This window comes from Gymnoscopelus braueri, assembly GCF_963280865.1.
Source record: "Gymnoscopelus braueri genome assembly, chromosome: 12".
Lineage (NCBI taxonomy): Eukaryota > Metazoa > Chordata > Actinopteri > Myctophiformes > Myctophidae > Gymnoscopelus > Gymnoscopelus braueri.
In genome coordinates this window covers 31,240,179-31,265,424 of record NC_137614.1, presented here as the reverse complement: position 1 = coordinate 31,265,424, position 25,246 = coordinate 31,240,179, and the positions used below count along the sequence as shown (strand labels likewise).

General features: G+C 39.9%; 1 protein-coding gene across 1 annotated transcript; it reads left to right on the top strand.

The window, feature by feature from the left end:
* LOC308096482 (polyhomeotic-like protein 2) lies at nucleotides 1–19,790 on the top strand (the record flags this gene model as incomplete). The annotated part of the gene is made up of 14 exons (XM_080443902.1): nucleotides 1–305; nucleotides 1,039–1,057; nucleotides 1,213–1,290; nucleotides 3,043–3,195; nucleotides 3,841–3,927; nucleotides 4,779–5,100; nucleotides 8,761–9,161; nucleotides 9,375–9,483; nucleotides 13,215–13,435; nucleotides 15,160–15,259; nucleotides 15,448–15,562; nucleotides 16,493–16,619; nucleotides 17,231–17,504; nucleotides 18,335–19,790. The coding sequence occupies 14 exons, from the start codon at nucleotides 1–3 to the stop codon at nucleotides 18,487–18,489; spliced, it is 2,466 nt and encodes an 821-aa protein (XP_080300028.1). The 3' UTR covers nucleotides 18,490–19,790.
* Nucleotides 19,791–25,246: the final 5,456 nt, after the last annotated feature.

Genomic DNA, 25,246 nt, shown 5'->3' with positions numbered 1-25,246 from the left:
ATGCAATTGCCACAGCTCTTCACAGTTCACACCGTCCTGTCGCACATGGATGACAAGAAGCTGAAGTACAAGTACGTACATATGTTGTTTGTGGACTACAACTCAGCTTTCAACACCATTGTCCCGGCAAGACCTGACACACAGAGACCTAGAGCTACAGCCAAGCATGTGCGACTGGATGCTAGACTTCCTGTCGAACCAACGCCAGGTGGTGAGAATGGGCAGTATCACATGGGACACCCTGACCCTCAGCACTGGAGCACCCCAAGGATGCGTGCTTCATCGATGGAGCTGCAGTGGAAAGGGTCAGCGAGTTCAAGTTTCTCTGAGTACACATCGAGGAGGAGACACACACACCATGCACGTGAGGAAAAAGGCACAGCAGGGACTATACTGGTTTCGCCGCCTGAAGAAGTACGGAGTTAGTCCCTACATCCTCAGATTGTACTACAACAGCTCCATTGAAAGCGTCCTGTCAGGCTGTGTTACAGCCTGGTATGGAAACTGCACTGCCCGAGAAAAGAAAAACCTACAGCGGGTGGTGCGGTCAGCAGAATGCATAATGGGAGGCGAGCTCCCCTCACTCCAGGAACTGTACAAGAAGAGGTGTGTAGTCAAAGCTCAGCGCATCATCAAGGACAGGCACCACCCCAGCCACAAACTGTACATACCCCTACAACGACCGCCGCCGGGCAAGGAGGCCTACCTGTGGATTATACCAGTAATGCAACCTTTTGTGGACTATGTGGTTGAACTTGACACTGGAGACTGGAACACACTGATACTCTTCTTGCACTAATGTCTATGTCATGAACAGTATATACCAGCTGCTATGCTCATTCACTTTTTCTAAACCTCATGTACATAATGTTTGGATGCGCTATGTGTAAATATGTAGATACTTTAAATTCCTTCTTTCTTTTCTTTCTGGAAACAATCAAAACGATGTAGCTTGCACGAAAACTTTCAACCACTGTTTTACACCTGTAAACCTGTGATGTGACAATAAAGATGATTCTGATTCTGATTCTTATTTAGTCTGGTTGACATGCAGAAGGTTTGACTTGTTACCCTTCAGCAGGCTTAATTTATCCCATTTGTACTCTCTTAGAGTTACAGACCCGTAAGGGTCCATTTGGACCCCTGGTGGTCCCCAGACCCGACGTTGAGAACCAGTGGGTTAGACAGTGTTTGTGTCTCTCTGTTTCACAGGGAACCCTGGTGGCAGGACATCCAACATCCAACCAGAACATTTCTCCAGTCCAACAGACAGGAAACACACAAACCACTGTGAGTTGGGATGCAGTCATGCATGCTGTGCCATTTCTTCACTGCCAATACCTACTCCCGGTAGTACAGTACCATGACATATTATCCCATAATAAGCCTTTTTGTACTTTTATTCTGTATTCTTTTCAATTCAGTTTCACCTTGCTTCACATAGTATTATTACATACTATTATTGACACTTATTAGGTGCTGTTTAGCATTGTTATCTTTGAGGGGTATGGGAGCAGGATTCATTATCTCCGCCAGGCCAGACGTATGTTTTCGCCCCTGTCCGTCTGTGTGTATGTGTGTGTGTGTGTGTGTCTGTGTCTGTGTGTGTCTGTGTGTGTTTTGTGAGCAGCTTATCTCTGGCACCGCTGGACCAATCGGCATGAAACTTTGCATGCACAAGAAGACTCCACTCCACTCCATATCTTTTAAAACGGCCTGATGGTGGCGCTATAACTGTCCGCTTCACGTTTTGGCCTGTAACTCCTGAACCGTAGATTACTGGCTGGTACAATAAAAATCGCCGGATCCCTTGGCTCATAACGCAACTCCCCATAATAGGCCCTGCCCATTTGTGCCTGACTACATTTTCTGCCGTTTTGCATTTTCTTCAAAACACACTTTTTGCTACTACTCCTAAAGATTTTGTGCAAACCTAACACAAATGACACATTATCTCTGGAGTCATGTTATCAAGCTGTATCTGTCAGATATCATATTCATATTCCCTTCCAACTGGCTATGATTGACTTCCAAATTGGGTAGCCAATCCATCCTGGCAGAGATCTGCGCTCTGAGGAGTGCACTTTTCTAGTGCATTTTTTGCACCAATCATGGCTTTTAAACAGTCACGGGCACGGCTGTCTAATTTTTATACTGCCATATCCCTTATATTGAAACCAATTTGATTGCACATTATAGGGTTAAATTGAATTCAAGCAGTAAAACAAGCTCCTCAGACTGTTATAGCCTAGAGCTTAAGATTTTTGCCCGAGCCCGACGGGACCCGACCCGGCCCGTCGGCACGGGCTGGGCCGGGTCCAATTGGTCACGTATTTGTCGGGCTTTGGGTCGGGCTGGGCTAGGCAACAAAATGCAATTTATTTTTTTATCCAAATAAATGCATATATTAATTAATTTGTAGCATATTCTTTTTTTCTAACAGACTGTTGGAAAAGGGTGAATGACTCCTGTTCTTAACGAATTACCAAGATTTTCTGAGAAAAAAGGCTGCATGCAGCAATTAAGCTTGTTTAGAAAAATGACGGGCTACGGGCTGGGCTGGGCCCAATGTGTCAATTATGTATCGGGCTTTGGGTCGGGCTGGGCTTGAAGTTCTGTCGGGCTGGGTCGAGCCGGGCTCAAATATTTAGGCCCGATTAAAGCTCTATTATAGCCTATCAGTTTCATGCAGTGTAAAAGCAAATATGGACAATATAAACACGAGTCAACAATACAACAATGCAGGCATGCAGTTGCAACAGTAGTATAAAAGAGTGGTGGATAGTAATAAATGCACTACAAAAACTAAACAAACGCAGTATCCAAGTACACAGTCAAATCCTGTTAATCTAACTCTGAGAGTGTACAAATGTAACCAAATGGACCCTGTTTACATTTGTACAGTCTCGTGAAATTAACACTGAGAATTTAGCAGTGTATCGGAGAACAAGTTGTAAATGTAAAGCAACTGATTCATTTGTATACCCATCAACACACCACCAACACCACCAACACCACCAACATCATCATCATCATCGTCAGATCAGCTTAACTGTGCCTGTGACGGCCGCCCAGCTCATCAGCAGTGTCAGCGCTGCAGCCAACTGCGTACCTCAGACAGCTGTGATCCTGAGGAACGCCTCGAACCCCATCCTTACTGCCAGCCAAGCCCAGATGTATCTACGGGCTCAGATGGTGAGAGAGTACATCTACGATCAGTGGTGGAAAAAGTACTCAAATTCTTTACTTAAGTAAAAGTACCAATACTGCAATATAGAAATACTCTACGTTACGTAAAGTAAAAGTCCAGAATTCTAAATTTACTTGAGTAAAAGTACAAAAGTATTGGCATCAAAATGTACTTAAAGTACCAAAAGTAAAAGTACTAAATATTTGAAAATAGCCGATCTACAAGCTCACAACGCGTCGCGATGCGACGCGTTGTGAGCTTGTAGATCTGCTATTTTCAAATAGCCTTTGTATAAAATAGGGCTAAAGTGGTTAATGTATGTTTCATTATATCATAGTTTATATTTGAAAAGTAACTAGTAACTAAAGTTTTCAAATAATTGTAGTGGAGTAAAAGTACAATATTTGCCTCCGAGATGTAGTGGAGTAGAAGTAAAAGTACTGGAAATTGGAAATACTCCAGTAAAGTACAAATACCTCAAAATTGTACTTAAGTACAGTACTTAAGTAAATGTACTTACGGTAGTTACTTTCCACCACTGTCTACGCTACATCCAAATTGTAACAAATTGTTTTTCTACTGTGCTACAGAAAATGGTGTGTTTCAGTTTCATTGGTTCGTGACTTCTGTGTTTTTTTCCTTCATTCTAGCTCTTCTTGACCCCAACTGCAGCCATTACTGCAACCAAAGAAGCCTTGACACAGTCAACCACCCAGCAGCAGACCTCTGGAGCACAGGTCAATATGTTGGAGGGATGGATGGGTCCAGAGAGGATGTAGTGGTTGAGAATACTGCATGATCTCCCCTTTGATAGATGACTAGCCAAATAACTAAAGCCTGATCAATATGTTGATGGCCAATATATCGGCCATTGTTGAACTATTTTGATTATTTAATTATGCAGCCGATGTGTCCCGATTTATATCCACTTAGAACCTGGCATCCCTATTTTGTAATTACAGTTGACAAACGCTTTTAAAAAGCTTGTACATCTGCTTTTATTAAAAATAGCAGATCTACAAGCTTTGATTAATTGAATACTTTATTAGTCAGAAATGTAAACAGCACGTGGTACAGTCAGACATTAAGGCTAAAAGGATGACTCAAAAAAGCTCACAACACATTGCAACGTGTTTCTTTTTTCAGCTTGTTTTTTCAATAGGGCTTCCCTCTGTCACATAGTTAAATGAAGTTACATTTGTTTGTGTTTATTGTTATCTATCAAAGTTATGTTTGTTTTTTGTTTGTATTTATCTTATAAGTTACAGTAAATGTTCTCAAATAGAAGCTTTAATCAAAGCTAAGTTCTTAAAATTGAAAGAAAGTGATGAAAGAAAGTCAAAACATTGGTAATCAGTGGGCTAGGACTCTCCAAAAATCGGGATTGGCATTGGACCCAAAGATCACAGATCTGGCTCTACAAATAACTACAACAATTGCATAACAGATTTTTAAAATGACAAATTCACATTTGTGTGTGCTTACATGGCACTCAAGTAAAACTTTGTTATCACATAACGTTAACACTATCACACAAATCCATACAGATGGAAGAATGCAGGACACATTACATCTGTCCTCCCCTCAGGTGCAGAATCTTTCTATGTGCAGGCCAACTCCGTCTGCACCCTCCACCTCCTCCTGCACAACACCCTGTGCTACTGCGTCTGCTGTTCAGCTGCAGGGTCTGTGCCTAAAGCAGACATCCAGATTCAACCAATTCACCATCCCAGTTCCAGGGCAGGGGTCACCTGGGCAGGGGAAAGTCTCTGAAGAAAAGGAAGGTCCAGGACCTGATGTTGAAGCCCCATCAGAAAGGCAGAAGCGAGAGGGACAAGTGGAAGTGAGAGGACTGATGAGTGTCAGCCAAAGTTTGACAACTCTCACCCAGCATCCACTCATCAGCCCAGGTAAACACTCACCCAGCATCAGCCCAGGTAAACACCCATTCAACACTCATGCTATTGATCCACAAGGGAAAATGCAATATGCTCTCAATATGCAGTTAAGCGAGAGGTAAAATTGGGGAAAGATAATAAAAAATAAACAAAGTGCATAAAATAGCTTAAAATGTGAATTAAATAATTTAAAAGGAACATCTACTATCAAAAAGATAGAATTAAAGGCAACAGAGACAAGGCTTAGCACTTTGTTCAGCAGTCTGATGGTTGCTTGATAACATTGTTCAGAAGTCTGGTGGTGTGGCTCCTGATACTCTGGTATGACTTGCCTGGTCGTGGGGTGATGAATGTCCTTGATGATACTCTCAGCCTTGGCCACACATCATTTTTCATGTATTTCCTGGAGGGAGGGAAACTCACTTCCTACGATGCGCTGAGCTGTCTGCACAACTCTCTGTAGTGCTTTGCAGTCGATACCAGGCGGTGGTGCACCCTACGGTGCCGTTATAGCACCCTGAGGATGAATTTCGGGAGGTAGTATAGCCGTTGCTACGTGTTTTTTTTACCACGAGCGTGGTGTGTGGCCTATTTAAGGTCCTCGTAGATGTGTATTCCAAGAAGATGATGGGGATGCTTTATTGTTGGTTTCAAAACAATTCTAAATGCTGCTGGAAGCCAGTGTAATGCTCCTGGAAGCCAGGGTAATGAAGATTGAAATGATATGGTCATTCCTTTTTCAATAGAAAACCACCTGTTAATCTGTCTGGCTGGGAACTTGTTTTGCATTGCAATTCATCAGTTCAAAATGGAAGAGGAAGGCACATACACTGTAAATTGTTTCTCTTTGCCTTTAAGGGATTTGTCCTCTTCCTGTCCCTCCTGCCTCAGATCTTACCAGAACCCTTCCAGGGGCAAACCCCTCCACTGTGGATGCTAATGGTGAGAAGTGCAGCCATGGCTGCAGCTGTGCAGTGTCCACAGCTGGGAGCTCTGACCCAGGGGTCTCCACATCCGAACAGCCCCTAATGAGCTACCAGATGGGGGTTGGGGGATGCTGTGCAGCGCAACACATCTCCCATGTCACATGTGCACAAAGAAAGCCCTTCCCCCATCTGAGGCCCCCCAAAATCAATACAGCAGCGAGTCGAGCTTCTGTTTCTGATTAAAATGCGGGAAAGAGCTGCTCTTATGTGGGGAAATGAACCACAGGAGACATTGCCATTATTATACCTTTGATTCCCTGAAGCTTTAGAGGAGCTGTAAATCAAACTGGGTTGTTTTGTTTATTTAAGCTGGTATAGATTCATCCATTCATCCTGATAAGCTCAACATGTACATTATAATCTTAATAATAGTAATCACACTCAAAATCACATGTGGTATATCAGAGATGTACTGTAATGCAGTAGGCCTGTGCAGTAAATAGGTCAGGGTTCAAGTCGATAGGGCCTGGCTGAACAAACAAGTAACCTCTTAAGGTCCGTACACACTGGGAGCGATTATTTTGTGTGATTAATTCACATTAATTTAAACTTCTGTTTGTGTTTAGAGTTCATGCACACTGAGTGCAATTATAAGGAGTCATACATAAACCTGTATGAATAAAAGTTTGATGTGAAATAATAATAATTTATTTGAGTCGCTCCTGATGTGTAATGGACCTTTATAATAGTGTCAGCAGAACCAGCAGCTTTCTAGATTGACTTGATTCTGTGGTTGTTTTCGGCGAGCAACACTGTCGTACGACAATGTATAAATAAGGCTTAATTCAGTGGAGACCATTTTGGGGACTTTAACTTCCATCCAATCTATATATCTGTCTATACATTTCAGGAATCTCTCTCTGTGTGACTGTGTCCCTTTATGGTCAAATATATATGGAGATCCCCGAATGCTCCTAAGTTGGTGCATCACAGTACATGACATCATAGACTGGCCTCGAAGTACTCACTAGTGTTTACGGTGTCACTCTGTAGGTGGTTAGCTGTCTATAAGAGAGTAAACCGCTGGACTGATCACATGTTTTATAAAGTGAATGTTTTATATTTAACTTTAATTTGATAATTGAAGTCACTGGGGCTCGTATCGAGCTGAAGCCTTGCCCAATACATCATAGCTATGTCATGGAAGACTGACTGACTGGCCAGGTGAAGTTCGAGATCCACATGAAGCCATGTTGTTCCCATTTAGATCTCGAGATCCATGCAGATGGATGAAGCGATGGATTTGACAAAAACGATATTGGTCAACTGTGGGCAACTTGTATCTAAAACAAACAAAAAAAGTCAAGTACTGATTTCCTATTTAATTAGATATGATCTAGTAGCCTAATTGCTGAAGCCTGAAGATGTTGGCAAATTCACCAATTTGTGGTTTTAAAAAATCACCTTAGACTCTAGGAAACTATTACAGAGGCTTTATCAACTCAAAAATCTAAAATCTAAATCAAATCCCTCTGGCAAAAACCCTGGTATGCAGTCTCAGGAACTAGACAACAATGGAGAAAAAGTGTTAAATTTGTTCTACTTTTTCCACTGCCCAGTGTCCCACTCAACCACAGAAGGGGGAGTTGTCAAAACATTGCCATAGCTCTCTTATACATGTTTAGGAGCCCGAGGTCACCATACCAGAGGAAATGTAAACAAGAGCACAAGAATAATAACACATCTAGTGATGAGCTCTCCTCCCACGCAACACAAATATTTTAGGACCAGATATGTGGGAGTTTCTACCATGGACAGTTAAGTACACTGTAAAATCCTCAGTACACTGGTACTGTAAAATCCTCAGTTACAAATGGATAAATTAATACAGAGGATTGTATAATGTACTTTCACACATGGACCAGCCAAGCCATGTTAGGTTATGAATGAAAACTGACTTCAAGCACATTAAATATAACACTTAATGTTATCATTAGGTGTCTCGCACTGATTAACTTAACTGTTTTGAATGATGAGAGGAACATGGCTTGAGATATGATTAATTATAGCGGTGGCACACAAAATATAACTACTGAACCTTTTAACCTTTTCACTTAATGAGACTTTATGCTGCATCACATATGGGAGATACAGTATATGATGTTTTCACAGAGGTATTTAAGTGCTTAATTGACGGTACTAGAATGTAAAGTCTTTGCCACATGTTTATTTTTCTCTGCTGCTGATCATTGTGCTAATGTGTAATGTGCTGATGTATGTGTTCACTACAATTTTTACTTCATGACTGGATGGATGGATGGATGGATGGATGGATGGATGGATGGATGGATGGATGGATGGATGGATGGATGGATGGATGGATGGATAGATAAATAGACTGATGACAAGAATAATTGTTCATACATAAAGAAAATAAGGAAACTACTTGAGTCGCTTTGATGAGCCATAATTGCTGACTAACTTAGCTTCTATTAGTAACATTTGCACTATAGATCAGAGTTCCTTTAATCCTGTTGCACCGCCTGCCTGTACTTATTGGGATTGAATAATGTGCAGTGCACTTAATTACACTTCAGTTTCTGCTGTCAGGCAAGATTTTTTAATAAGCTGTTTTATATACATTAGAGGCTACACTGTCACAACATTACTATATAATTACTTAAATGCCAACGGTTGGCATTGACATTTTACTGTTAACGGTATCTTTTCTGACCTGTTGTTTCAGCATGCGCCCAAATCCAGATGCAACCTCAGCTTCAACAACATAAACAACAGAACACTGGTATCCAGCAGCAACATGCTCCTCAGCAGAGCCAGGTCACACTCCTCCATACCCACACACGGGCCCAGATGGTACAAACCCTGGCCATCCAGCCCCATGTGCAACCTCAAACCAGACAAGACCCTGCTCCAGTGTTGCCCAAATCCCCTGTGTCCAGCCTGCCAGCAGCCATTTTTAATTCCATTGTTAGGCCTACATCTCAGGTATTATCCCCCAGTGAGCCAACCCAGGACCAGGACCCACATAGACCAACATCTGACCAGTCCCTGGCAGCGCAGCCCTGTGCTAAACCTCTGCAACAAGCTGAAGTTGACTTCCAGAGCCAGCTCACTGCAAAAAGCACAGTAAGGGGCCGATTTGCTTCTCATAGCTCAAGCTGAATTGGTGATGGTCCATATGGTACTACATTAATAGTTATAGCAACATTGCACAATGTGTTCTTGGCTGGAAAGGAGCACCTAAATTAATGCAGAGACAGAGGTTTATGATATTCAGCAGTTTTAAAAAGGCAATTTATTATGTTAGTATATCAACATATACCTGTCATTGTAACACAGAACAACACCATCCCTGCTGCCCAGCAAATGATGCCACTTCCTGTGCAGGCGGACAACACTACCAAGCAACAGCCAGCAAACTCTGACATGTCTGCTTACAAGACTGAAGGTAGGAATAATAACTGCAAACTCTGAACATTTTCCCCTGCTTTAGTTTGCTACAACAGAGCAAATTATTCACGAGGTCACTTACATTATGAATACATATGAATTAGCTTTTCTTTGGAATGTGTTAACTTTCATGTTATTGTATTTGTATCTGGTGCTGATCTTGAATCTGCTGTCCATTTAACACCTACTGTATTCCCTTCATCACACAGTAGATGCTCTCTGCATTCATGCACCCATAGACACGTCACAATGGCCGCCTCCACTCCAGCTCTCCCCTCAAGCGGAAGATCAAATCTGTCATACCCCAGTGTACATTGTCCTGCACAGCCACACCAGATTGTGCCACTAATAAGGAAGCGGTTATTGGCTTTTGTCATTACCATGACCGGAGACATGCTTGGGACACAGCTGTGGTGTGTTTGGGAAGAATTCATGGAGAATTATGCCTGGTCCGCATCCATATGAAAAATAGAAGTATAACAGGCCAAAAGAGGCTAGAGAGTTAGTGAGATTCTGGTTTCTGGGTGTACATTAGCTGTTTAGATAATGAATAGATACACTTGGAAATCATGGCACCATATTGAATATTGGACCACCAATATCTGACTGACATTAAAATACATTTACCATGATACGTTTTTGAGAGCCCCTCCTGTCAGCCCAGGGTTCTTGGGCTTAAAGATATGAACTAGCTTTATGAATAGCCTGCCCTGGAAGTCGTGTCAGCCTGCAAGACAGTTTTCCACACAGAGAATAATAAGGTGTGTAGCATTAAAACTGTGGCCATAGGGAGGGGAAGTTTAGTCAGTAACTACCCCTTTGTTTAAGATCATATTGAATCAGTAGTAGAAATGATTGCATGTAATCATTTTTTAAGCACTTATCACATAATTATGTGCATGTGAAGTTGATAATGATAAAATACCTTGCCTTGAGAAATATCCCCAGGCTATGGAGAGTAAATGATGACCATAACATTTTTTTTCCCAATATGAATCACAAGTGAAACTCGCAAGATAGAAAATATATAATACAATGGGCTATTAGGCCTGGTGTATACGTATTAAATTACGTTTTTTGTTTTACAGGGTTTTCCTTTATCTAGCTCACATGTTAATGTTATGAGTGTTTTCATTATTTTGAATATATAATGCCATAGCCTTCAACAGGTTGAAGTTTTCCCTATTATTAATGTTGATGTTTCTGACATTGAATTTGCCTAGTTTTACTGGCAAGTTTAGTGAACTAAAGCCAAGCATCTTTTTTACCACTGAGTGTATGGATGGATGGATGTATCGGAGAGTGTAGCCTACATCAAACAGCAGCATACTCCTGTGCAGTATTACACATTATAAACACAGTACATGAGCACAACCGCGAGTAGAAGGGAAATGCGAGGAGTGGAGACGGCCAATCATGTACCTCTGTTTCTTTACTCTAACCATTCAAACCAATCAGGCAGCGAGCTCTTCGTTGGGAACTCCGCTGTGATTGGACCGCTTTCCAGGTTTCCCGGGCCAATGGCGGGGGTGTTGGATTTCTCTATTCACTTCAGCGTTGCCATGTCTGCTGATTATAAGCGACTTTGGGCTTGTTTTTCTGTAAAGTTGCTTGTAAATATTGGTAGTTGCGGGTTGCGGTTTTGGGTCTTCTTGTTTTATTTCCTAATATTGTTGAAACCAGCGATTCTAAAACATTTTCAAGGCAAGAACCCCCAAATGAATATGTATTTGTCTGCGGACCCCATCTGAAAACATTTGCCAGGGATAAGATTTGCGTTGTTAAAAATAGCCTATGTTTAGAAAATATTCCCAAAAAAAAATCACAAATTCTTCCAAGATTCTTTTGAAAATAGCAGTTCTACATGCTCACAATGCGTCGCATCGCGTTGTGAGCTTGTCGATCGGCTATTTTCAAATAGCCAATGTTGTATTATGTTATGTTTAAAGGGCGAAGATCGAGCTCGCTTCTTTTGGGCTTGTTCTCATAGACCTGGTTGCTTATTTCTCTCGCAAAACCTGGCAACACTGCTTCCAATGAAGTAGTAATAGACAGACAGGCAGCGTACAAAGAGGTTTACATGGGGTTGTGGGAGCGGCGCCGGTGGCTCCTGCAAATCAGAACAACCACACGAGCAAATGAAAAGAAAAAGTTTGGATATGAACTGTTGGTGTAATTAATTGGGCGTTAATTCCCGTGTGAAACGGATTGCGTGCGTTTGTTGGACATTCTGCTGTGTTTTGGAGGAGAACGCGTGGCGGCGGGCTGCAGTGTGTGTGGTGCGTTGTTTCCCCGGCGGACTGGAGGGTATTATATGAAAGAGATCGTTGTCTGGTGCAGGAGCAGCAGCGGAACAAAGGGCTGTGCAGCAGCTTTTATTGTCACAGCGTATGGACCGCAGCCCACTGCTACTGTTTATTACTGACTGAAGTCGCTTTTATTGGATTATTGTGAAAGTAAGCCAACTGTTCATCATCATGTCTCTCTCATATACACACGACTGCGTTGAACTTTTCGGATCTTTGCATGCAAAGTTAATATTTAGCTCTGTGCAGTGTGTGGTGGAAAGTAACTAAGTACATTTACTCAAGTACTGTGGTTAAGTACAATTTTGAGGTATATTTTGTTTTATTTTACCGGAGTATTTCAGAGGCAAATATTGTACTTACTCCACTACATTTATTTGAAAACTTTAGTTACTAGTTACTTTGCAGATATAAATGATTATATCATACGGTACAGCCATTTGTATTTTATGCATAGGCTATTTGAAAATAGCCAATCTACAAGCTCACATGCGTCGAGGTGTTGTGAGCTTGTAGATCTGCTATTTTTAAACATTTTAGTGCCTTACCTAACAGTGTATTTTGATGCCAATAGTTTTGTACTTTTACTCAAGTTACTTTTTGAACACAGGCATTTTACTTGTAACGTAGTATTTTTTATATTGTGATATTGCTACTTTTACTTAAGTAAAATATCATCATCTGAGTACTTTTCCCACCACTGCCTCGCCTACTCTCTTCAAGTGGTGTAAAGTAGCTAAGTACAAAGTAACTAAGTACATTTACTCAAGTACAGTAAAGTACAGTTTTGAGGTATTTTTTACTTAACTGGAGTAAGCTTGTAGATCTGCTATTCCATACCAGGATCTCGTAGTTTAGGAGTCAGTGTGATGATAATGTGACCGCGGCTCAACAAGTCAACTGGTTGACAAGTTTATTATCCCTGTTAATTGTGCCGTTTTAACATGTTTTATTTGTTTCGGTAAAGACAAGTTCATTTGGATTTCACATTGTTGTTGCTGTGCAGTGGTGGAAGTACTGTACTTAAGTAAAATGTTTACGGTATTTTTCCTGGAGTCTTTACTTTTTTCAGTACTTTTACTTCTACTCCACTACAACTCAGAGGCAAATATTATACTTTACTCCACTACAATTATTTGAAAACTTTAGTTACTTAGTATATTTTGATTATTAAAAGATTTGAATAAATGTTATACTATGATACCTTGTGAGTTGTGAAACGGGACTTTCTGCCTAATTTTACTTTTGGTACTTTAAGTATATTTTGATGCAAATACTTTTGCACTTTTACTTTACTTTTTATTACTGGGCTTTTACTTGTAACAGAGTATTTCCACATTGCAGTATTGATACTTTTACTTAAGTAAAAAAATGTGGGTACTTTTTAAACCTCTGTTGGTGTGTGTGTGTGTGTGGGTGGCAGGTGAGGAGGAGGCTGCAGGCTGCGGGCTGAATGTGAACCGTCCAGGTGGCTCGGCTCCAGTCATGACCTCGGGGAATGGGAACAATGCACCCACGGTTACTGGCAGCACCCCGCAGAATGGCGAGAGCAAGCCGCCCCCCCAGCAGGCCATAGTGAAGCCCCACATCCTCACCCACCTCATCGGGGGATTCGTTATCCAAGAAGGCGCAGAGCCATTCCCTGTGAGTATAGCCTGTCTCACGCTGACAAGAGTTACATTTTGGTGTGTGTGTTGGGTGGGTTGTATAGTAGGCCTTTCAGGTAACAAAATAGGAGAGTGATAGGTGTATCAGGTGGGATTAGCCGCAAGCAACTCTTAGATCCTATTTTTAATATCTGGAATCTAGAGTTGCAATACCAACCCTTGATAGCCCATACATTCAAACAGAAAAGTCCTATCTGATTGTGTTAAACGACGTTAAACTCACCAACATTACAGCTGTACGGAAAGCATCAATTATCCTCTTTCTATCTGCAAAGTTTCATAAAAATCCACCTTAGACATGATATAAGATACTTTCTGTCAAGAAATTCCGTGCAGGTGATTATTTTTCTAAGTGTTCAAGTTTGGAAGCGCTTGTTGGAAATCACTCAATGGTCCTTCGTACCACCTGTTTCTAAATTGCACATAATGCAGGAGCAGCAGGACGTTGCGTTATTGAAAACGAGTGCTTCCAAACTCCAACACTTAGAAAAATAATCACTTGCACGGAATTTCTTGACAGAAAGTAGCTCATAACATGCATACATTGCAGATAGAAAAAGGATAATTCAAGCTTTCCGTACAGCTGCAATGTTGTTTAATACAGTCAGATCTGACTTTTCTGTTTGAATGTATGGGCTGTCAAGGGTTGGTATTGCAACTCTAGATTCCAGATATTAAAAATTGGATCTAAGAGTTGCTTGCGGCTAAGGTGGGATATTGACACATGGCACCTTTTGATGACCTGCTAAGATTGTTTTGTCTCTTTTGTCTACTCAAGAGCATCAGACAGCCTAACAGTGGTAGGCTGAGAGGCTAGATCAGGTATTTGATTTCGACATCAATCAGTTGCAGTACCATACATTTTGGGTGACTATATTTTTCTGTGAAATATTAAAACAAATATATTTTCAAGTTTTCTGCTATACATCCATGGACCACAAGAGGTAGCAGAACTCTAGTCTCTTAGCTTATATTCTGTGGAGAAGTTTGAAGTGACTTTTTTGTGAGTGTTTGTTTATAAGATGTTTATAAGTGTTTGATATATCATTCCATAAGCAGAACTTGCTGCCATTGTTTCTTGTGTCTTCCAAGAGTCTCTCCCACTGTCTCTTGATTAAAGAGATGAATGAATTACCACAACACTGGCCATGTGGTGGAAGCAATTTAGAGTTAGACACCATTCTTTTTTACGTTGTCAATGTCCACTACTGCCTCTTATGATACTTATAGAAATAGACCCTATGTAATAAAGGCATAATTAAGGACAATCTTGAATAGTAAAACAAAAAATTACATGTCAAGTGATAAATGCACAATGATCTGATTTTACTAGGGATCTCCATTAGCTGGTATCATAGCAACCACCTAGTCTTCCTGGGGTCCACATAAAAACACATTCAAAAACATTTGTAGTTAAAAAAGATCAGGACACACACACACACACACACACACACACACACACACACACACACACACAATAAATTCTAAACCAGCTGATATAAAGAGAGAACCCTAACCTAAATGGCACAATAATAAAAAATGCCAATAGGACACATGCAATGACATGTATGACAAAACAAAAACACAGACCACATTAAGTGAGTTGCTTTAATTGAAACAAAGACACTTTCTTGATTTGTTTCTTTCAATCCACGGCTTTAAAGTCTTAACCATCTTTGCCTTCCATTTCACTGCACTCAGGTGGAACGTCCATCATTCTCCATTGAAAGCCTCAGGAAGCATAAGCATTATTCTGAGAGGCACAATCACAATTCAGAGATGGAGGATCTCTCATCACAGGGTAAAGACCGTGACTGAAAGAGGCTCACATCACTTTCCTATTTCTACATTTACCTTTTACAATTTATTCATCAATGTTCTTACACCTAAAATATGAAACAATCTATTGTGTAGGGTTCCATTAGTGCATTTATTTTACATTGCCGGTAATGGTACAATCTTTCTGTTGTTTTCGCTTTGACTCTTCAGAGCTGAAGAAGCAGCAGGATGAGCCCATGCTAACCTGTGAACTGTGTGGGAGAGTAGATTTTGCCTACATCTTCAAAGGGTCCAAGAGGTTCTGTTCCACTGTCTGTGCTAAACGGTAAGGGAAGGCCAAGGGCTCAATATGGAAGAATTCTGCTATAGCATATTGAAGGGGTAAATTAACATTTAGGATTTTTGATTTGTTGTTTTTGGTTATTGTTCTAGTTTTCTGGTTCGTTTTCTTTCCCATTCAGTTTCCCTAAATTGCCACTTGTACTGTGTTAAGCACTTTGGTGCAATTGGGATACAATCTGTTAGCCCTCTGCTCAGCAGAAAGTGCTCCTTTATATTCATCAATACCCGGAAGTTATCCATCTCAGGCCTGGGGTGTCATGATGCAGCCTGGTCTGAGCTTGGATACTGAGGGTAACAATGAATGCTGGGTGATAATTTGTTTAGCATATATACCCATTGCCGTATTTATTATACACTTTTAACTTCTCTGGCAAAGAAATGGTAGACTCGCTGGGATTTCCCGACAGTGTGGGGAGGCTGCATACCCATGTTGGTATGCAGCTGTTCTGTGAGCCATCAAAGGACGCTATCAAGCTGTTTGAAAATAAAATGTAACCAGTATAAGCTCATACATCATACTGGGCCGATACAACCTGACACTGATCCAGCCCTAGCGCATGGTGAACAGTTCAACATGCAACACTTTTTGCCAGGCTGTAGTTGTAAATAAGAATTTGTTCTCAACTTGTTTTTCCTGGTTAAATAAAGGTAAAAAACAAAACTTTCACTAATTGGTCTGCTACTGCCGTTGAAACCCTAGGGCTGGTACTGCTTTTCAACCATCTGTCCTTTTATCACTACCCTCGTTCATAGCAAATAAAGGCTGTATATGTTATAAAACACAATATCTACCACATTACACTTGAATTACATTTTATGAAAGCTGAAAGCCAATTTGGATAATTTCTTAAAAGTAACAAAGCACCCACTGACGAAACAATGGTTAATACAACTTGTGACATTTTTTCTGCAGTTACAATGTGGGATGCTCAAAGCGAGTTGGTCTCTTCTCAAACCGCAGAACTGCAATGGAGAACCTGAAGAAACAGAGAACACTGAACGGCACCCACAGAAATTCTAATTTCGAGTCTAAAAAGAAGGTGAGGCAGCAGTTAAGTGGTGTCAGGTTTGTTCATGCCAACATGATTCATTGTACAGTATGTTTCCTGACCTCCACCCAGGTGTAATGGCCTAACAAAAGCCATACCACAGAATAATATAGGCTAGCTTGAGTTAAAGTCTTGCCATGACATTGTGTTTTGTGTCTTATTTAAAGCTGCAATTCATATTTCTTATGTGTGTTGCAAGAATGTCGAACCCGAAACCAGGGTCTTAATTTATTGTTGAGCTAGTTATATTGTAATAAAATATTCTACCATACAGATTGGTTAAAATGACATTTTACTCTGTGGTGCTGTTAGTCGAGTGGTTAAGGCATGTACCACATGGGTTCTGAGCCGCGGGTTCAATTCCGGAACCCGACGGCAGCTTTACTACATGTCACTCCCCTACTCTCTCCCTGTCTCCTGTCTCTCTCTACTGTACTATTGAATAAAGGCGTAAAAGCCCCTAAATGTATTGAAGAAAAACATTTGTTTGTTTTATTAATCAAAATAAGTCCAGGATTGTAGTTTTCAAAGCTAATAATATTTTCCGGTATTATTTTTGCAAACCAAAACCTGTGCTAATTTGAATTAATCTGCGCCTTCAGGTTCCTCCTAGCCACCAGAAAGCTATTGTCGGTGCCGTGACAGCTGGCCACTTGGCTCACCCTGCGCAGGGTGAGTCGAGCCAGTGTTCGGACATGTCCAACTACGAGAGACCGCTGTCACCTCTGTCGGCGGCGGCTTCCGCTGCCCAGCGCGTGCACCCGGGTAGAGGGCCTGAGCACTCTGAGCTGCCCCTGCTGTCCCACAGCTTCCTGGCTTGTGACCCCGCCCAGTGGAACGTAGAGGATGTTTATGAGTTCATCTGCTCTTTGCCAGGTAGGCAACACTTAAGCTAAAAAAAATAGCCTTTCTGAATTTTGCAGCAATGTTTCTTGTTGAGTTTGTAGAGCGGCTATTTTCGTTATTTATCGTATGACTATGTTTATAGGGCTTAAAGGGATATTTCACTTTCAAAAAAACTTTTGGTCATTTTATCGTCCACTCAGGCTTTTGTGAGCCCCCAGACCGTTTTTAAGTTGCTTGATTTAGTATTTAGATATTTGATAATCATTTTATCAGACACGCCCCCTTCCTATACAAACCCATTATAACTTCAAACTCCATTTTTAACCTGTTAGACTCATCAAAAACACCCGTCCTTGGTTCTGGTGACTCACCCTGCCCTCCTAATACGCCTAATAATTTTTCGATAACTTTTTTCATGTATTTTATTTTATTTTTTTAATGTATTAAATTTTTTTCATTTTCCAAAAGAAATATTAAAAATAAATCGAAAAAACACGGCCGCCTCGCGTATTAGGAGGGCAGGGTGAGTCACCAGAACCAAGGACGGGTGTTTTTGACAAATCTAACATGTTAAAAATGGAGTTTGAAGTTATAATGGGTTTGTATAGGAAGGGGGCGTGTCTGATAAAATGAATATCAAATGTCTAAATACTGAATCAAGCAACTTAAAAACGGTCTGGGGGGCTCACAAAAGCCTGAGTAGACGATAGAATGACCAAAACTTTTTTTGAAAGTGAAATATCCCTTTAAGTGGTTAAACGAATAAAGGACAAAATGTGTCTGCCCTGTTGTCAACAGCACCCTCTTCTTTTAGTTTTTCTTTAAAATCCATCTCTGACATGACTCATTGTTGAACGCAGGTTGCCTAGAGATAGCCGAGGAGTTCCGCTCACAGGAGATAGATGGACAGGCCCTGCTGCTGCTGAAAGAAGACCACCTCATGGGGACCATGAACATCAAACTTGGCCCTGCTCTCAAGATCTTCGCCCAGATCAGCATGCTGAAAGATTCATAGCCACCCTGACATTTCCAACACACACACACACACACACACACACACATTCACTCACTCTTTAAGGCAGCTCCAATCTGTCTGACTGGACAGGAGATGTTCAGGACCTTTTTAGTAATGCCTTCTGTCATCTGGATGGTGTAGAGGGGGGTCAGTTAGGAGGCCATAATTAAGTTTGACTTTTCTTCCAGACAGACGTTATTCCTGTGGCCTATAATTGACAACAAGCACTTCAACGTGCTTGACTTTTCCACTTTTTACTTGACATCAGGAAAAACATTGTTAGGTAGTGAAGTCAGTTTTACAAGAATCCTGGTAGTTAGCCTGCTTTGGTATAAGCGTTCCAATAGATAATATATTTTTCTTTATAAAGTACTGGGTCTTGTCTGCACTGAGATGCTCGAGATCAGTTCATTCCCTAGTGCCGTTATCGCTGAAGACCAATACAGCTTTTCTGGATGGCTGTGTAGTTTTCATATCACTGTGTTTTCTTATTGTGCTTTTACAACTGTGCCCTGATAGTGATGGTCAGATGTTGGACTGTTAATCAAAAATGTTATTGCTTTTTTATTGTATCTACTTTGAACAAAATGCATTCATAGAATGTTTTTCTCATAATTGTATTTTTTATTATGGACGTGTTTCAACAGATTGTGATTAGATGACACAAATACAAACAAAATAAACATTCACTTGACATATAAAAGGGGGCAGCGTTAAGGCAAAGTTGCGTTTCGTGAATGTTTATAAAGTTTGTGGTTCCAAAGCTCTGCCCAGGTGCGATACTGTAGCGGATATCATTACATACCTCATCCATTTGTAGAGCAGAACAAGCTGTTCTAAATCTACTGCTGAAAACACTGATGTCATTTAATGGAAGTGTAGTGAATGATTTACAAATTTTGAATACTTTAATCCCAAAACCCCAAAACATACAGAAAAAAACCCTGTTATAGCAGTCAATGTTTTAATTAGCACTTGATTTTATCCTGAAAGACCTCAACTTGACATCAAATGTAATGGTACCAATACTGCATACTACTGTTTTAAACATTGTTTTATTTTTGTAATCTTGTTTTTTTTTTACAGTGACCATTTTGTTATTTTAAATTATACTATTAATTACCAAATGCCTCCAGATTGTGACTATGACCCAAAACAAAGCTGCATGGTGGCAATTGTAATGAAAGTTTGATTTCTTGGTGGATGTATCACATGTGCCTTCTCATAAAGAGAATCACCAACTATAGTATGTTCATTGTCAGTGGTACATGTATCGTGTTGTTAGTGGTAATGTTTATGGAATTGTTTTGCAGGATACCTTTTGTACTTTGAAATAAATCCTTAAAGTGATTGTACACATTCTCTGTGTAACACTATATTACATAGTACTTCGTATACGGTTGTTGGTAACGCTTCAATCCTGTAGCAGTGTTGAAACAGCAAGCCAACAGTCTTCAAAGTGCTTTCAGATTAGTCAGTTAAACTGGTTATTCAAACAGAATCACCATGGCAGAGCTATTGTTTTAAACCCTTTGAAAGAAACGGGCCAAACTTTCTAGGTCTAACGTATTTATGATTTTGGCTCTTTGCCAGACACTTCAGAGACCAGGGCAAACTCACTGAGAAAATACAGGAGGTGGACACCACAGGAAACGACTAACCACTTAAATGGTGCATTTACTGTATATAGCAGCTTTATCCAAAGCGCTTTACAATGTGCTTTACATTCACAAACATTCACAGCAGAGGAAACGATTGGAAGGCCTGCTCATCGGGAGCAGTTAGGGGTTCAGTGTCTTGCTCAAGAACAAAGTTATGATTTTGTTCAAAATGTTGGGACTACCTCCTAGATTGAGAAACACTGCCTTACAGTGACCAGTGAGTGCCATTGGTAAGGAGAAACTACATGCAGGCATGTTCTGTTGTTTTGATTCTGTCAAAAGGACATACTAGAGCAATATCTTGGCAACTTAATGACTAGTGTTTTTATGGCTAATGAACTGAAAAACTGAAACCACACCTTTAAATCTTAATCTCCACCTGTCAATCAGTGGCAAAGATTAGTGGAGCTAATTTAGGACACTGGTGTAAACAGTAACCTTGATGCCAGGTGATTCCATATATATCCTGTTTGTCCTATTTGAAATATTATCTTGTGTACAAGAAGCACAAATTTGTACAATTATTACATCGTTTTTATTATTTATTGAATATTTTGGTACAAGTGATTTATACACAGTATTATGGCAGCAATGAACAGATACTAAATAAAAATAAAAAAGTTTTGACCATATAGGCTCACGTGTTTCAACTTTGAGTAGCCAACTAGACTATCAGAGTAACATACTGCAGCTTAAGAGTCTGTGAATAAAAATGCAGCTCTGTAAACTGGAAAAACATTTTGTAAAGTAAAAAATTATACCATAGGCATTATACATGAACTAAATGTAATTTAATATAATATGCCACCTAAGAGTATTATGAATCCTCAATGGTAATCAGACCCACAGTGCAGGATTCCTCATCAACAACCAGTGCAGGCAACAAATTCACAGATCTCACATGAGTCGGCATTGACAGCCACAGATGCTGAAACAAACACGCACACACACACACACACACCCACACACACACACACACACACACACACACACACACACACACACACACACACACACACACACACACACACACACACACACACACACACACACACACACACACACACACACACATATATATATTAGTCACATGGTTTTGGTTGACATAATTATGGAACCTCTCAACCTCAGAGAGAAATCAAATTACTGCTTTTTTCCAGTAACAAAATGGGGTTTTCGAGTGAGCAGTAAATAAATCCACTTCCTGTAGCCTCCAACTTTATTCTAACCAGTGTGGTGCAGTGTAAGACACTATTAGGAACACATTTAGTTTGGAATCAAGTCCGAACACAGCCAATTGAAATACCTTTGTCTCCATTCTCTTAGTTTAAATGTCACGTGACTCTAATTAGCAACTTTTGAAAGTGCTTTTATCCACTTATGGCCTATTTTATACTTCAGCGATTCCAGAATTTCTACAACGCATTGCGATGTGACACGTTGTGCACTTGTAGATCTGATCTATTTTCAAATAATTGTGAAAATGTTTGAAATAATTTGAAACATTTTGGGACGCCAGGGTGAAAGTGGTTAAGATAAATAAATACATACCTAGTCTGGTCAGGGACAACCCTGCATCTTTATTCTGGCAAAGAGGTAGGAAGTCTTTTGGCAGAGCAGGGTTAGCGCATACATCCAGCGCCTTTTCTTTTATGGACCGTAGGTTCTGCTTTACTGCCTTAATTTTCATCAGAGCACCCAGTTCCTTCACCGACTCCAGAGAAAATTTGAACTCTCCCTCCTATGAAGAAATTAGACACTCGTTAGCTGAAATGCAGTATCTTAATAGAATTTGTAACATAGTTAAAAATAGCAAACATAAAGAAATCGATGCTTAGAAATAGCATGATTTTTTTTTAATATATATATTTTTATAAAAGAGTCTAATTTTCCATAATTTTGCTACATTCGAGTTAATATCCTACCATGATTTGTTTTTACGGGAATTTGTTTGTATGGCAATTTAAATTAGCATACAAAAAAAATCCACAGTAAGCCTACTCTTATGCACATGCAAAAGGCAAAAAAGTCATGCTACCTTTTATGTGTTGAGCAGATGCATTGTTGCAAGGGATATGCATAGGCAGACATAAAAACATGAGAAAATGTGGAACATTGCTTATAAGGATGTATACTTTTTTTTTTTTGTGCTTTCAAGTTTTATTTAACCACTTTCAACATGGCGTCCCTATTTTGGGCATGTCATTATAGGCACCAAATTTGTAAAAATCTCAAAATTATAAAAAAAAAGCAAAAATACCAGATCTACAAGCTCACAAAGTGCCGTGAAGCGATGTGTTGTGAACTTGTAGATCCCAGACACCTGACACAATCATATGAGAAGTACAAAATAAGGATTAAGTGGTAAACAAGTTATGTAGGGCGCTCTTACCGTGACTGTTACAGCACTTGACACTTGACACAAAGCAACAAGTAACAGTGAAAGTGTGATGGCAGCCTTCATGTTGTCTTTCTGTGGCAGATGACTGAATTCTTCTTTTCTCTTGTAGCTACTTTGAGGTTTCTCTCTTGGTTGGGGTTTGTACAAAGCACTCCTGAGTATTTATAAAGGGTCGGTTGATTTTTGTCTGGCACTAGGGGCAGTTAATGATGAACGACAGGTCATTTCGACAGGTCATTTATCATGCCATAAAGGCATGTGTTATCGGGTTGTGGAAAAATAAGGAAGTGAAATGAGGGATATTGATTGTTTTTTAATCACATGGCTCTGACACGATGTACTAACTAGGCTACAACACAAGTTGTCAAAAAGATAATAGTATACCTGTATGACTGATAGCCTAGTATTCATTCTTACATGTGGTTCTCTATTTCACTGGGTTTGTTACCTCCTTGTTGTCTTTGCATAGTCATTTCTGTCCATTCTCTGATGTAAACATACATAGTCTCATTGGGGGACAATACATAGAGTTGCAATAGTTCTAAAAGTAATGAATGTTAGCAGTGTCATTAGCCTGGTAAACCCTCCCTCCGGAAATCTAATTTCCATTGAAATCAAATGGAAATGAGATTTCCGGAGGGAGGGTTTACCAGGCTACAGTGTCATTGTGCTACTACCATGTGTTGAAATGACATCCTTTAAATGTATTGATTGATTTACAAAAACACACCTGAACTCTATACAGGTGCTAATACAGTATATACAATGCAGTCCTTTCACTTTACAAAAAGTAAGTACCAGGGCTGTTTTTATATAGTGTTTATATAGTATCCACTTTGTTTGAATTTGTTTGAGCTTAACATTAAGACCTGAGGCCGATTCTACAAATGCCTTCTAAATCAGTAGTCCTCACAATTTCAAGGTTTTTCAAAAATGTAAAGAAAATAGCAGATGTCAAGTTCCCAGCGTGGCTGTGAGCTTGTATATTTGCAATTTTTGGATTTTAAATGACACAGATGCTTTCCTAGTTTTAACGGGTTGAGTGTAATTTCACACCTATTTTTGTGTTGGGAGTGAATGGAATCACTACTTCATAGTGCAAAGACACAACAAATAAAGATGATCTGTAGCTTAAAGCTTAAATTGGAAGTTATCCCAAATAAAAATGCAGGGCTTATGTATGTATGTAATGTAAATGGTCGGAAAGTCAGATGCTGTCATTCGAGATGACTGGTAATGCTGTTGGAGGGCTCATCTGATGATTGTTTAGGGAAGTCTTAACTTAAGCCCTATATTGTCATTTGACAAACAGCAAAAATAGCCGATCTACAAGCTCATAATGCGTTGTGATGCATCACATTGTAGTAGCTTGTAGATCTGCTAATAAACAAATAATTTGACAAATTTAGAAAATGTGCAGAAAATGTGCAGAAAATACGGATGCCAGGGTTAATTAAAATGGTTAAAGAAGTGAAATGTGAGGAGGACAAACACTAAATGGTGCAAGACCCAGGCCCAGCTCAAGGCATTCACTCTTCAAGTAGACCCAATGTCAGAGCTCTTTGATCGATGAATTATCATCAATGCAAGATGAATGTGTCTTTGCACAACCTTAAGTCTAAGTAAATCTACCCTGGAGGAGTGAAAGGTTTGTTTGCAATGTTTGCAGTTTGTTCTCAATTTCTTTTTGTCAGCACTCTGACAAAAATGGGTCAACACTAAGGAGTGTTGACCCATTTTTCAACTCTCCCATGATGACCACATTCATATTCTTTATTCTTATATATTTCGTATTAATGCCTTTCTGTTTCTCCCGTCAAATATTTACTTTAACTGACAATATATTTTGGCCAAATGAAGTCATGTGTCAGGAATCAGGATACACATTACAGAATACATATTTTCATTGCATTCTTGATATGCTCGTAGTGAAAATGTTAAATCCAGGTGACCTGTTTTGAAGACATAGTTAAATTAGGGTGTCCCGCATGGGAAACCATTACCATTACTGTTCAGCTAAAGGGTATCTTGCTTCTGGGCTGTAAGGCTATTTTGTTATACTTACACTGGAGAGAGTTTAATCCACACCAAATTATACTCCTATGTGGGTCCATTTTTACAAGGTCAGAGTTAAATAAAATGATGGAGCTCGCACAAAAGATTTTTTTTTAAATCACCCACTTATTTACACTTGTAAACCTCTGATGTGACAATAAAGTTGATTCTGAATTAACACTGAGGATGTTACTGTGTACATAATCTTAATTGGAATATACTCCTGTAGCTGTAAACAGCCCAAAGTATTAATCAACAGAAATTTCAATTAAGTGGACACTGGACAGACGTCCTATTTGTCTATAATGTGAAAATGTGGACCTGGAAACCCAATTTTAAGTAGCTATAATGTGAATTAAAGTACAAACACATAGATTTCAAGTATGGGCTTTATATTCACCATTATTACAGTATCTTGTGTTATACAGGCTTGCAACACCAATGCTTGCTTCAGTACTTAGGCTAAGCAGTGCATCGTCACTGGTTTATTTCAGTGTTGGGGACTTAAATAGATGGATTAGCACTTGACATTTCACCTGCAGAGCTTAAACAATCGCACCTGGATTCTTTTCTCTTGCAAGGACGCATTTTAGGCACTTAAAGGTTCACAATGTCTACCCATCCTCTTCTACTTGGTAAA